Source organism: Nipponia nippon, unplaced genomic scaffold, assembly GCF_047370975.1.
Source record: "Nipponia nippon isolate SJK-2023a ecotype South Korea unplaced genomic scaffold, ASM4737097v1 scaffold_5, whole genome shotgun sequence".
In the NCBI taxonomy this organism is placed as follows: Eukaryota; Metazoa; Chordata; class Aves; order Pelecaniformes; family Threskiornithidae; genus Nipponia; species Nipponia nippon.
The window spans coordinates 9,335,683-9,350,217 of record NW_028262369.1 but is presented as its reverse complement, the minus strand read 5'-3'; the positions used below and the strand labels follow the sequence as shown (position 1 = coordinate 9,350,217).

The following is a 14,535-nucleotide window of genomic DNA, read 5'->3' as shown; positions in this document are numbered from 1 at the left end:
TTTTGAGGTGCTCTTGATCCCCATGACAGAGTTTCTGAGGCAGTCAGTTTCGGTGGAGATGGTGAGGAGGACAGTAGCCCTGACCTGGCAGAAAAGGCTGATGGAGATGGGCCAAAGCTGAAGGTGGCCATCAGCTCCAGAGTTCACCTTCCAAGGCAGCCCAGGTTAGGCGAAGGGGCCAGCTGCTGCACCTAAGGCTTACAGCTCACAGACCCACACTCACCTATTGCAACTGGAAATAAAACTAACTAAGATTCATTCTGGGTGAGTCCTAAAGTTGGGCCTCCAGGAAGCTTGAGTTCCGGTTGAGGAGAAGATGGCTGAAGCTCCTCAAACCTTAAAACTGTTTTTCCCCATCAGCTCTGGTGGACAGACTTGTGGTGTAGATGTCTGAGACAAAGTGATGCTTTGGGTGTTTGCCTGCGCTGCACAAGATTTTTAAAAGTCCCATGAATGGGATGCAGAGATAGCGAGGCTTTTCAATGGTATTTTTTTAAGTAACAGGCTGATTTCTAAATGTCCCAATTAGCTGAGCAGGTTGAAGGCTGATAATGGTTTTGTCCTCAGGCTTCTCCAGAAATACACCTGAATTTTGATTTGCCTGGCTGTGTGAACACATGACCTTCAGACACTAGCATCATCTTTTGGTTCTAGTTTGTAGGGATGGAAGCTGCGATGTGTTTGGGGTCATTACACATCTACATTTTGACTTGCTGCTTCAGATGCTCATCTTTCCTTTCTCCTATTGCTTTTTCTCTCCTGCAAAAAAATTTTCAGGCACTTTGTCTTTTGCACAGATATATGGGGGAGGGGGGAGGGGAATCTCCTCTGATATATGAGGCAAATGAAACTTTTTTTCCCATGCTGGAACTCAGGAGGAAGAAGTGGTTTCTGTTTTGAAATGCTATCATGTTGGGCACCGTCACATCTTTTAGATGGATAGATAATTAGGCAACTTGCTGCTAGAAAATTGTTTCTTGTTGTCTATTAGACGTGTGTTTCTGAAGCATTGGACTGTCTGTCCGTTCCACATATCTGGAGCTCAGAAGCCGAATCTAATCTGTGCTTAAACCTGTGTAATCCTATCTTAGCCAAAGGGGAAAAAAAAGAAAAAAACATTGATATCAGCACTGGATTTTCTGGGGATTTATACCTGTTTAATTTAGATCAGAATTTGGCCTTTGTGTCTGGCGTTATAAAATACTTCATGTATTTATGCACCAGACACCATACGGTCTGTGCTTGGGTCTGGGGAGAGCAGAGTGCTCCTGGCCGGCGCCTCCCATGGTCCCAGCTGCTTTGCTCTGGGTCCTGTGGCCACAGGAGGTCACCCAGCAGGTCTTATGAGGACATCTTCTGCTCTTGGGGCAATGGGAGAGGGGCACGGGGAGATGTGCTGGCAGCAGGAGACCTTGGCCTCCTGGAGACCGCCCTGCCTGGCGGAGCCTCTCCACAGCGGGTATGATGTGTGGGCTTCAAAACCCTTCTGGGAGGAGGAAGGTCCCCATTGCTCTCCATCCTCCAGATCCCCACCTGTGGCTTCCTGGTCTCCATGATAGGTGCTGTTTGTCAGCCTGGAGTAGGTGACAGCAGCGAGGGTTGGTTGGAGATGCTGAGCGGGGTCCTGCAGCCCCGATCCTGCCTGGCGTCACCGCTGGGTTAGGGCCACTTGGGGAAGACGCTCCAGGGATGGAATTGGCTTTTTGCAGCAGGCTCGCTTTAACGAGGAGGAGTGAAACACTATTAATCCTGGTGAGAGCAACAAGATGAGCTAATCTGTTGCTTGCTTAGGAGGCAAAATTAGACTCAAGTGGACTGACTTGTTAATAAGTCACGTGCAGCTTTGGAGTCTGTACCTGATTGCAGATGTGGCAGAAACTGATTGTCCTGGAGCTCCCTGGAATTTTTTAGGAATCTTTTTCTCCTAAGGAAAGGAGCAAACCCTCCTCTCTTCAGGCTGATCATCAGTGCTTGCTCATTTTGCCAAGCCCATTAATTTAAGCAGTGTCATGCCTCTCTCAGCCCTGGTGTTTCATCTTGTTTTACTCATGCCGTGGTGAAAGAAATTGTTGAAACGTCTCACAAGGCTATCATCTTTCTGTGTATCAATTGAGGAAAAATCTCAGTGGCAGCAGCCATGCTGGGCGGTAGAGCGGTGTCTGGAGATGAAATGCCTGTGCCTGGCCCCATGGCCGTCAGAGGAGACGCATGAACGTGCCAGCAGAAGCTGCCCCTCCTGCATGGCCATCCCAGCCTTCGTTTGCAGGTGCTTTACAGCCTTGATGTTGGAGCGTGTTGGTGTGAGGTGTAGAAATAGCATGAAGCCATTCATGTGCTGCTTTGGATCTGGGGCTCAAGGTGCGGAGAATTAAGATGCAATTTAAAAAAAAAAAGAGGAATTGGAGGTGGAAAAAGCCAACTGTAGTTACTCCTTTTCAGTATCCCACAGGCGGTTGCAATAGATGCATCCAGTCCGCTATTTCAGTTCTTCCTGATGAGATAATTTCATGAGGTGTCATCCCTGCATGTCCTTGAGACCTCTGCAAGACACACTTGTGCATTTGCATTTCCCCTGCTGCTTGGGTCTCTGCTCTCTCCTATGGTATTTTCCTCTCCATTTCTGAGGCCAGACCCAGCTGAGCCAAACGCCTGGCTCGGGGCGCAGCGCCGGGTGCATCCGCAGGGTCCCCTTCCCAGGCTGCCCCAGCCAGAGCACAGGGGCTGCCCTCACAGGAGGACGAGGAGGGAAATAGTTTTCCAAAGAGCGTTTCCTTGGTGTGGTGGTGTTCTCCCACATGGAGCAGCAGCTGGATGCTGGAGCTGTGGTGGGTTTGAGCATGGCCAAGATTCGGCCACGCTCTCAAGTGGTTCCAGTTCCCTCTGGAGCTGGGCAGGCGCAGACATTGCAGGGAGCAGCCTCATGGAGGAGATGCTGGGAAGTGAGTTTTATGTGCGCATCAGAGCCTGATGGAGATTAAATTGATAAATGTGAAACCACTGCATCTTCTCCTGTGCTTTTCTGTCCTCTCTACTAAATATTACAGGCCACACTCAAGGAGCCAGGGGCAGAATTTGGTCTGTACCTGTGACCTTCACAGTGTACATCATTAGTCCTGCTGCTGCCTGCTTCTAGCAGCACCCTCTTAGTGCTAAACAGCTTTTTAATATTGATGTCAAGCAGTTCAGAAGTAGTTTTCAGACCTGCTTAACCTGACAGCTCAGACCCACTAGCTGATGGCAGAGCTCGGCGGCCAGCATAGAAAAGGCTGAGCGCTGGCTTCTGTCTGCAAAGGATGGGGGACAAAGCGTTGCCTGTGTGAGTGATGCAAGCGTGTGAAATAAGGCACTTTTTGAGACCCTCCCAAGCCCTGAGGCTGAAGTGGGGAAGTGCAGGGAGTGTTGATGGGTCAGTGCTAACAGGATTGTGGTTCCTGCCAGAGAGACCCCATGGTCTCGTGAGACCTGTGTCCTCAGGGAGACTCTGCCGCTCAATCGCCCGCGTGCAGCCTCAGGCACGTCTTTGCTTATTTTTCCCTTTTCCCCTGTTTTGGCTGTGATCCGAGGATGCATCTGGGCACAGCGTGCAATGTGGCCACTGGAGCGGGACGTTGATGGCCGAAGGTTTCTGGGTGTCGGTTTTGCAGCTCGCAGCACAACACCGGCCAGCAGCAAGCACAGCTGCAGGGGTGCAGTCGTGTCTCTGGGCTGCGGGGTTAGGTGTGCCTGTGCTGCAAAGCCCTTGCAGTAAGAATATTTACCATGTAGGTGTTTATTCAGTTCCTAGCCTGGGGGGGCAAGGGTATCAGGTGAAACTTTTACAGGCTGTGGCAACAGCAATTTCAGGTATATAATAGCGGGTAGGACTTTTTTTAATGACTTTCATGCCTGATGATTGACCCAGGCACCCAATATTCTCCTCTAGACCAGCTATAAAAATTAATCTGGATTTTTGCTGTCCAGTATTTAGATTGACTAGCTTTATCCTGTAGTGGAAAGGAAAAGGGCAGGGCCCTCTAATTCCTTGGGGGTTTCTTCCGCTGGGGAGCTGGGTCCTGTGGCTGTGTCTGCTGTGCTGGGAGATGCCCCCAGCCGCGGCAGGCCGGCTCTGTAATTGCGCTGGCTGGCGTGTTGTGCTGCAATGTGTCAGAGGGGTGCACGTGAGCCACACCGAGGGGTGCTCAGTTATTTATGGCCTTTTAATATATGCAGGATGCAACCAAATTGTATTTAAAAGAAGAAAAAAGAAAAAAAAAAAGAAAAGAAAACAACTTTGGGGGCAATTTGTTAGAGAGTGGGTGATGGTGTGCTGCAAATAAGCTAATGGCAAGCTAGTATAAACTGGTTGAAGATGTTCTGCTTGATGTCTAGCCTGAGTAAGAAGGCAGATCAAAAACAGAGGCACATTCCTGCTTGCTGTTTTTCTTTGAGTTAAATGGTTTTAATTGCATTGCAGGTAACTGATGTAGGTGACTGAAGAAGCGTTAAATTATTTGTGCTGGAGCCCACTCACTCCAGTGCGCTGAGATTTCTCTGCCCATTACTCCTGGAGAGGCTGCAGTGGGTGCTCCGGCAGCTGCAGGCGGCAGCAGAGGCGCTGTGCGGCTGTACTCGGCAGTGCAGCATGGCCGTAACTGCTGAGTAACTGCTGGACACATCTGGCAGAAGGTTTACAGGAGGTACAGATGGTTTGTGACCCCAGCTAAGCAAGGTGCTTCTGTGTAAAGCTTGTCCCCCATCACATAAATAGTACTGATAACCTTGAAGTTAGCTTAAGAAAATTTTTGAATTAGTGCTTTTTCCTGGTCATTTCAAGGCTGCTAATATATTCAATCAAAGGATGAATTAATATTTGAAATGCTAACTTAAATTCTGCTATTGCACAGAAGTCATAGATCACAATTGCTTTGCAGTCATGCTCTTCGCAAGTACTCGGCTTGCAAGTCTCAGTGTAGAGGCAAAGGGGAAGGTAAAGGGCGTTTTGGCTGGATCCGGTGCCTGGGCTGATGCCACCCTGGCAAACTCATGGGAAGTGCCAGAGTACGCAGCGACATGCAAAGCTGTTGTCCAGTGAAAAGCAATTCCACGTGACTGAGGTTGGTAGGAAACATAGGAAAGCTCAGGCTGGAGTTGCGCTTGGAGCCAAACGTTGGAGCTCCAAGCCCCATCGCGTCCCCTGATAGTCCCTGCCACCCCTGGGGTGCAGCTCTGGGCCGTGCAGTGCCTGGTACCCGCCATGCCGTGCTGCTCAGCCCTGCGGGGAGCACGGCAGCCGGGCCGGGGGTGTGACCCAGCCACCCCTCCTGCAAAGGAGACCTGTGGGGAACACGGGCCGTTGCCTGGCTGATTGCTCCCTACCCCGAAGAAAAGTTTCATGTAGCACCCAGGCCCCCATCAGTTTGATATGGATCAGTTAGGAATGATGCATCAGTAAGTATATAACATAAAAATGTTTTATTTACATCGCATCACTTGTCCTCAAGATTTCAACCCTTTCAACCCTTGAACCCAATTTTCTTTTATATTTCAGCATTTCTATTATAAAGACTTTTTTTTAAAGAAGCTGTTTCCAAATGCATCCCTCAGTAAAGAGCAGCTGTAGAAGGAATTGGTTTGACCTCTGCTTCCTTAATTGCTTTTTGCTCTGTGTTGGCCTGGAAATGGATGTTGCTATTGTGTAAATTACTGCGATGGTGGAAGGAGAGCTCATCAGATCAGGTGTGTAGTTTCTGTCAGGAAAACAAGTTTCTTAAGTGGAAAGCAGTGTCTACCTGTCCATAACCAGAGTCTGGGTCAGTCTGAAAACCCCAAATGATAATTACCTCATTTTCTGCTTCTGAGCAGCTCCACGGAGTTACTGTTTTTTTGTGGCCAAGAGCAGATTTAATCTGAAATCTACTCTGAGCTCCTTTCAGACTCTGGAAGGGGATGCTCAGACATTGGGTAATAAATACAGCTTGGTCTGTTTGTACCGTAGCCTGGGCTCGGAGCGCGGCGCAGCACCCAACTGCTGTCCCGTGGGCTGGACCACAGCGGCTTCTCCACCTCTACCTATTGTGGAAGAAGCTGAAAGGCAAGAGCAGGAGCTTTTACCTGCAGAGGCTGAAGGTGTGAGCTTGTGTGGAGTTGGCTCCGCTGCAGGTGGGACTATAGCCATGGTATGCAGGTCACCGCATGTGTGTGTCTGTGCAGAAAGCAGAGGGGCTCTGGCAGAGCCTGGCCACCCCCGGGCTGGTGGCCCCTCCACAGCTCTGCAGGGAGCTCAAAGGGGCTCCTGGGTCTCCCTGTGGACGCCCGCTGCATCGGCAAGTCCCCTTCCAGCCAGGGCAGGGGTCAGCCCTGAAACAGTGTGCAGCTCGCCTTTTATCTTGAAAAGTTGTCTTTTTGGGATCGTGTCTGAGCACCCAGGAGTCCTAGTCAGTACACGAGTGGGGTCTGTATCAAGAGTGTGATGTTAACCGCTTCTGCTGGGCTTTGGAGCAGACTGAAGTGTCAGAGATGAGTGTAAATGGTGTAATAAGTGCAACGACTACTGCGTGCTTGTTGGCGTTCAAGGAAACAGTTCCTCATGTTATCTGGGGAGCTACGGGCCTGTCAGCCTGTCCTCGGTGCTGGGGAAGGTCATGGAGCAGATCATCTTGGGTGCCATTATGCAGCAAGTGTGGGACAACCGAGGGATCGGGCCCAGCCAGCATGGGTTTATGAAAGGGAGATCCTGTTTCACTAACCTGGTCTCCTTCTATGACAAGGTGACCTGCTCTAGTGGATGAGGGGAAGGCTGTGGATGTTGTCTACTTGGACTTTAGTAAGGCCTTTGACACAGTCTCCCACAGCATTCTCCTGGAGAAGCTGGCTGCTCACAGCTTGGATGGGTGCACTCTATGCTGGGTTAAAAACTGGCTGGATGGCCGAGCCCAGAGAGTGGTGGTGAATGGAGTCAAATCCAGTTGGCGGCCAGTCACCAGTGGTGCTCCCCAGGGCTCAGTACTGGGGCCGGTCCTGTTCAACATCTTCATTGATGGTCTGGATGAGGGGATCGAGTGCACCCTCAGTAAGTTTGCAGATGACACCAAGTTGGGTGGAAGTGTCGATCTGCTGGAGGGTAGGAAGGCCCTGCAGAGGGACCTGGACAGGCTGGATCATTGGGCCAGGGCCAACTGTATGAGATTCAACAAGACTCAATTCCGGGTCCTGCACTTTGGTCACAACAACCCCATGCAACGCTACAGGCTGGGGGAGGAGTGGCTGGAGAGCTGCCTGGCAGAAAGGGACCTGGGGGTGCTGGTTGACAGCTGGCTGAACATGAGCCAGCAGTGTGCTCAGGTGGCCAAGGGGGCCAATGGCATCCTGGCTTGTATCAGGAATAGTGTGGCCAGCAGGACCAGGGAGGTGACAGTGCCCCTGTACTCGGCATTGGTGAGGCTGCACCTCAAGTACTGTGTTCAGTTTTGGGCCCCTCACTACAAGAAGGACATGGAAGTGCTGGAGCGTGTCCAGAGGAGGGCAACGAAGTTGGTGAAGGGTCTAGAGCACAAGTCTTATGAGGAGCGGCTGAGGAAGCTGGGGTTGTTTAGTCTGGAGAAGAGGAGGCTGAGGGGTGACCTTCTTGCTCTCTACAACTACCTGAAAGGAGGTTGTAGCGAGGTGGGGGTCGGCCTCTTCTCCCTAGTAACGAGTGATAGGACGAGAGGAAATGGCCTCAAGCTGCGCCAGGGGAGGTTTAGGTTGGATATTAGGAAAAACTTCTTCACCGAAAGGGTAGTCAGGCACTGGAACAGGCTGCCCCTGCCCAGGGCAGTGGTTGAGTCTCCATCCCTGGAGGTTGAGTCTCCATCCCTGGAGGTATTTAAAGAACGGATAGATGTGGTGCTCGAGGACATGGTATAGTGATGGACTTGGCAGTGTTAGGTTGATGGTTGGACTCGATGATCTTAAGGGTCTTTTCCAACCTTGATGATTCTATGATTCTATGTGTTTGAGAAGAGAAGTGATTGCTGCAGCAGAGGAAGGAATGGGGGAGAGCTGCTCCCCCTCCTGCACCAGGATGGGAGCCTGCGGTGCGGCACGGCTCCAGCCCAGTGCAGCAAGTGCCAGCAACGCAGCCGGCCTCTGCTTTCAGCTTCTCACCTGGGCTTATGGGCTCCTACAGTTTCCCTTTCCAAGCTGTTCTTGGAAGAACCAGTGACAGCAACAGAGAAAATTGTGCTCCTGAATGTGAGCAAAGGGCTTATTTTCACACCGCTAATTTTAGCACCTTCTCCTGGGTAAGGTCCATGCAACAGCCTCGCACACCTCAACCATCAGCAAATTTGCTCAGTAAATACTGGCCGTTTTTAGAGTGGAATAAAGCAATTAGCCTCCAAGAAAGGCAAGTCTTAAAGGCTCGTGAACTGATGAGTGAAGCTGAATTTTCGGCACACAAAGATCTCTCAGCTTTTGAGAAAGCTGCTGTGGTGAAGCAGTGAGTTTGTAAACCTGAGGCTGAATCTATTGCCACCTCTTGTTGTCTGTGTGTGAATAAGCATTTGGCTTTGGAAAACGTCTTCCCTGTTCTTCAGCAGTAAGTCTACCTCTGTGCTATTGAAACTAGTTAATGATAGAAGCAACAATGCTTGTATAATTAGCCCATTAATACCCTAAAGGAATCATCATGCTAATTACCCAACATGATGAGATTAGCAAGATGCTTTATAAGAATTCAGAATACTCAGATCAACAGTAAAATAACAGGTCCCCTTAGTTAGCACACCTACTCATTTTACCATCCTGACGTGGATTATTTTTGAAGAATTGGTATGCCTGGGGTACTTCCCCACTGTTAATTTATCCTGTGATTAATTGATGGCCTTTAAGACTTCTTGGTTTAAATTACTTGGTCTTGTCTCCCAGGATTAGGCTGCTGCTTCTTTCATTCTGGAAAAAGAGAATGGGGAAAAAAGAAGGGGAAAAAAAATCCTATGTAAAAAATTAGGGAGGCATTTGGTTTGGGGGTACTTTTATGTGATTTTATCACAATATTTGTTTTCTCTAGGATAATAAATCATAGCAGGACATGTAGCATAGCCATGGTAGCTACACTTGCGATCCACTGCCTTGTAGGAGAACGCGTTAATAACTCTGGCAGGCTGTGTACTAGGTGGAGATGGATGGCTTAAAATTCTTCACTGCATCCTCAAAAGGTGGCCTTTCCAAATAACACCAACCTGGCCTCTTGACAGGGGCACTTCCTCAGCGGCACGTCGCAGAGAGCTGATAGCATCACTCCTAGGTAACTGATGGTGACAAGCAGGAGTTTGAAGACAGACTTACAATGCTCTGAGTTGCCGTGTAATTTTTTTTTAGCGCAATTATTTGGAGAAATGATTGGGACAGTTGAAGGTTTGCTGTTGCCAAAAATATCCCCAGGTAATTTGAAGTGGTGAAGCATCTCTGCCCGTGAACAGGGTGTCAGAGCTGTTGGAAGGTGTAAGCGAGATGTAACCTTGTGCAGCTTTATTTGGGGACTGCACTGGCAGGTGGCACCCGAGTCACCCACAGCAAGATCCCATACCGGTGCAGTAGCTAGGATCCAGCCTTTGCAGAGTATGGAGATGGTAGAGATACTGAGTAGCACATTAAAATAATACTAATGAATCGTGGGATATATTATAATAGGAAATACACAGCCTTGACAAAGATGCGTGGCTAAAGGCGAGGTCGAGTGCTTAGTGCTCAGTGTCCTGTCTGCCTGGAAGGGCACGTGCTGCATCGGGTGGTGCTGCCGCCAAGGATCCCAGATGTAGCTTTGCTGCCAGCGCTGGTTTCCAGCAGCCGTGGAGAGCTGGTGCTGCTGGCAGGGCAGCGGCGGCAGTGCTCGGCTCCACGCCAGGCTCATGGCTCCATGCCAGGCTGCGCTCCCCCTTTGAACTTGCTCTTGCTGCACAAGCCTGGGTGGATTTGGAGCCCCTGTAGACATTTGTTCTTAAAAATCCCTCTCTTTCCTGAGGAGATTTTTTAATCCTTAATATTCTACTCAGCGCCTGTGGATATTCTGGCGTCAGCTTGCACAGACTTTTTGTTCAACTTTCTAATGAGCCAAGGCAGGGCTTCAATTTGCAGAACACAAAGTGCTTTTGCTCCTATCTGGCAGCAGCGTGCAGCCTTTCCCGGGATCAGGCCCATCATTAGAGTCCGCTGCTGTCTGCGATCTTTTGTGCCAGGAGACTGGGCTAAGCCAAAGGACAAGGTGTTGGGTTGATGCCTCTCCCTCGGTTGCTTTTCTGGACTTCAATAAGTAGCTGCAGCGATAATTATGGCAAATTGTTTCTGTATAAACATCCCGCTAACAGCCAGTATGTGTGTGATTCCTGTCTCTGAGTCGCGAAGGCTATCGATTAGCACTGGAACAGTGCATGAGCATTTGGAGGAGGACAGTTTGAGATGCTGCTTGTTCATTTATCCAGGTGTGGGCTGCTTGGCTGCTTTCATCATTTCACAACGCCCAGGCAGAGCTTTCGGCATTTATTTACGCAATGTAATTCTGCTTCAAGGCCAGGTTGGATGGGGCTTTGAGCAACCTGGTCTAGTGGAAGGTGTCCCTGCCCATGGCAGGGGCGTTCGAACCAGATGATCTTTAAGGTCCCTTCCAACCCAAACCATTCTATGATTCTATTTCACCTATTCTTGCTAAATACCATGATAACTGTGGATTTGTGTCCTGTTTATTTGAATTGTATTTCAATCTGTAGTACAGCTTATCTTATTCCTTCCAAACTCCTGATTCGGGGTCTCTAACGTTTTTGAGGTGCTGAGTTATATGCCAAAACCGCTGGCATCTGGCGAGCTGTGTGAGGGGGCATTTGCAGGGTGTTTGGCTTTCCAGAGGCAGAGGTCCGGGTGGACGAGCAATGCTTTTGCCTTGACCGGTCTCTGTTTCTGCTCTCCCCAGTGTACGGGCACAATGTGAAGAGCAGCAACGACTTCATTGGGAGGATCGTGATCGGGCAGTACTCGACGGGCGCCCCCGAGTCCAACCACTGGCGCCGGATGCTCAACGCGCACCGGACAGCCGTGGAGCAGTGGCACAGCCTGCGGTCCCGTGAGGACTGTGACCGCGTCTCTCCGGCGTCCCTGGAAGTAACATGAGGTGGGAGATTAACAGCAGCCAGACTAAGCAGGCGGACGAGGAAAAAAAAAAATAAACCACCGACCGAAACACCCCACCTCACACCCTACATGCACCCCACAGCAGCTCCGTTGGATTGAAGCGGCTGCCAGCACCCAACTGGCCGCGCTGGCCTCTCTGAACCATGTCCCACCAGGTCCTGGCCATTGCCCTGAGGCCACCAGCGGCCTGGCCGGCCGGACCTCTCGCTGCTCGCACCCAGCACTGCTCGGCTGTTTGCATCCCGTGCAGCGGAGCGCGTGGCTGGGCAGCGTGGGCTGTGCGTGGAGGTGCCGCGGGAAGCGCTTGAGCGGGTGGAAGAGTTGGGAGTTGCCTCCGCTGTCCTTCCAGTCCAAATCCATGGCTCATCCTCTCGGAGATATAAGTACCCGTGTGCTCTCGTTGGTGAACGTGGTAATTAGGCTAGAATATTTTTTTAAACGGTAGAACCTGTGGTGAAATCGATTCTGACTCCAGTTTTGTCCTTGTACTAGTTTTAACAGAATTAAGCTCCTGTTAGTACGTACGCGTGCATTTGTGTGCTGGGGCACACACGTGTGTGTGGGGCCCCTTGTCAAACGGATCCGATGTCACGTCAGCGGTGAGACCTGCCACTCTCGATAGCAGTCTGTGTGCGTCAAGTAGATACAGTGATGATATAGCAAAGTAAACATTTCCAATAGCATTTGTACCAGGAAAGCCAGCTCATGTCTTTTCAAACCTGTGTTATGCAAAAGAAACCTGCTGCAGGGACTTTTGCAGTTAAGACGACCCAAAATACACAATTTCAATTCTCTCACAGGCTGCAGTGGCTCTTTCTGTGTTGCGTGTGTTAACCGAGGTAGTTTTCCAGGTCACCAAGTGAACTTAGTTACAGCCAAGCTGTCCTGTTGGTTGCTTCTGTACATTTTATTTTTTCACAGCATATTGTCTGGTATGATGCAGATTGTATATTTATTGAAAATAAAATTCTATTTAATTGTGCCATGTAGACTGGGGTGATACTTGTTAGCAGAATTAATCTTTGTGTTGAGCTCCATCAGTTATGTTTATGGCACACGAAAAACCAAAATGTTGGCGTTTACCCCCTTATTACCCGCCGCAGATGAAGCAGGAGCAATTTGAGAGAAACTGGGGACCTGATGATTGAGATCGGTCAGGAGAGTGAGCCAAGCGCAGTGGTCGTGGCCATGCGTGGTTCGCAGACAGAGCACGCCCAATGTGCTGCGGGTCGGACATGTCAAAGTCTCTGCACTGGGCTCTGGGTCTCGGTTCTTTGCAGGAGCTGGCCCCAAATTATTATTTTTTATTGCTCTATTTATCAACATTGAGACTGCATAAAAATCTGTATCTTGCTTGCAGCCTGTTCAGGAAATCAAACAAGAAGGACATCACCCTGAAGAGAGCTGGCCCGTGACTTCATTGTCGTTCCACATCTTGGTTTTGGAGAAGGAAGAATCTATTCTGTCTTCAGCAGTGTTTATCTGTGTGGGGCCGGAAAGCCTCGGGGTGTTACGGATGGGTTGGCCCTGCCGCCACATCAGTGCTGCTGTGATCAAACAGGAGGTGGGGAAGGGCCCTGGGCTCTGGCTGTATCCTGCTCCCTAGGTCACCTGTGTAATCGCTGGGTGGTGGCCCATGGCCCCTGCAGTGGCCCAGGCCCATGGCCCACGCCCCCTCCATGCGCCCTGCAGTGCGGAGCCTTCCCGTGGCCGTCCCCAGGGTCCCATCGGCTGCTTGGGAGAGGTGCGAAGCAGCGCGCTTTCCGTCTGCCCTGGCTCAGTCCCTTTTTGCTATAAGTGAGAGAGTTGCCTTGAGCAAAATAAAGGTGGTGGTTGGGGCTGGGTACTGGGGGAAGCTTTGCCTTCGCTTGTGGCCCATCGACCTTTGAAACTGGAGGTGAGAGCGATGACAGTCCGGAGCTGGCACGCGGTGGGGCAGGCGGCAGTCATTTCCCTCCCCTCTGCTCATCAAATGCAGCCCGGAATGAACTGTTACCTCCTGTGTTGTAATATTTTGATTTTTAAAAAGAAAACAAGAGATATGTGCATATTTCATCTCTGTCTGTAGTTTGCCTGCTACAGTTAAGGACAGGTGAGCCTTAAAAAGCAAAAAAAACCCAATTTGTTTGGGCAGATGTCATTGAGTCAGTCAATAGTCCTTGCTGCAGTCCAGGGTGTTTGTGCTCCAGCGTGAAGGTGTGTTGTAACTCTGACAGCAGCATCCCCGCAGCACGCCTCCGGTTGGGGACCCGCTCTGGTTTACATTGAGTCGTGGGTGTTTCGTTCCCTTCTGCACTCTGAGCATCCCTGTGTGCGCTCTTCGTGTGATGGCCGAGTCTGATACGGTGACCCTGCCATCGTGGAGGAGGGAATGCAATGAATGTAAGGAGGCTACAAGAGATGTCTCCATTCCGCATCAAGAAGCCATCTCTAAGTGGCTGTGGGAGAGGGACAGCGCGGACATCTTTCTCCTGGGCAGAGCACAGCGTGGCCTTGGGTAGAGGATGGCAAAAAAAGGCCTTGGTGACCTTGTTGCCGAACCATTGCCCAGTTGCTGTGGCTGGGGGTGAACACAAGTAGGAGCTTACCCGTGGTGTGATCATGCATGCTGTCCCCTGGTGAATACCCTTGCTTCCTACTGACTGCTGCAGATGGCTCCCTGCTGCTCTCCAGCCCAGCTGGCGTATGTTAGCAGCACAAAGCGATGGGGACAGTGGTTGCCACAGGGCTGTCCACAGGCATCCTCTTTCCGAGCATGTTGTGGATGGTGGGTTTCAGTTCTAACCTGCCTCTCTGCAAGGTGAAATTCTTCCTCTGTCCTGCAGTGAGGTCGATAGCAAATCTCTGTTCTCTGGCTTCCTCCTGGTTTGTCTCATCAATAAATCATGGTGGAGAGGGAGCCTGGGGGGAGTCCTGGGCAAACACGCGCTGTAGGAGGCCGATCTCATCCCGTAACTTGAAAAGGCTCAGACCAAGGGGCTATGGTTTCAGCAGTCGCTGCCATCAACATTAACATTCTTCCACGTTGGGTTTATGGGCAGCAGCATGAGCTCTGGGCATCCACTGAAGCTGAGCTGAGACCTGCCATGTGCTTTGCTAAAGCACTGGGGATGCAACGTTAACACAAGGCACTCACCCATGAGTCTGTCCTTGGAGCCTTGCAGTCTCTGTTTTGCAGGGAAGGGGGGGTGTTGTACATACACGGCCAAAAATTGGTGAGGAAACCCTGTGGAAAGGTCAATAAAAGCAGGATTCAAGCACACCAAGAAGCTCCCAACCTGGAGGGCAATGAGAAAACAGCGTGGGGAGGGAGGGGAGCAGAAGGGCTGAATAAATGAGATGTGTCTGTGCTCCCGGGGCTGCATCCAGCAGGTAAAACATGTCTCATGTTTT

The 14,535-nt window shown here is 50.5% G+C and overlaps 1 protein-coding gene across 5 annotated transcripts in view; it reads left to right on the top strand.

Annotated features, from left to right (window-relative positions):
* SYT17 (synaptotagmin 17) overlaps positions 1–12,625 on the top strand; it is a 43,339-nt gene extending 30,714 nt beyond the window's left edge. For 4 of the 5 annotated variants that reach the window (XM_087732439.1, XM_087732438.1, XM_087732437.1 and 1 more), the window contains one exon: positions 10,925–12,125. In XM_087732439.1, coding sequence (XP_087588565.1) covers positions 10,925–11,121 — 197 coding nt within the window. In that variant the 3' untranslated portion in view covers positions 11,122–12,125. Of the gene's footprint in view, positions 1–10,924; positions 12,126–12,502 lie in introns of those variants that run through there. The other variant, XM_087732436.1, reaches the window with a different exon arrangement.
* The last annotated feature ends 1,910 nt before the right edge of the window (positions 12,626–14,535 follow it).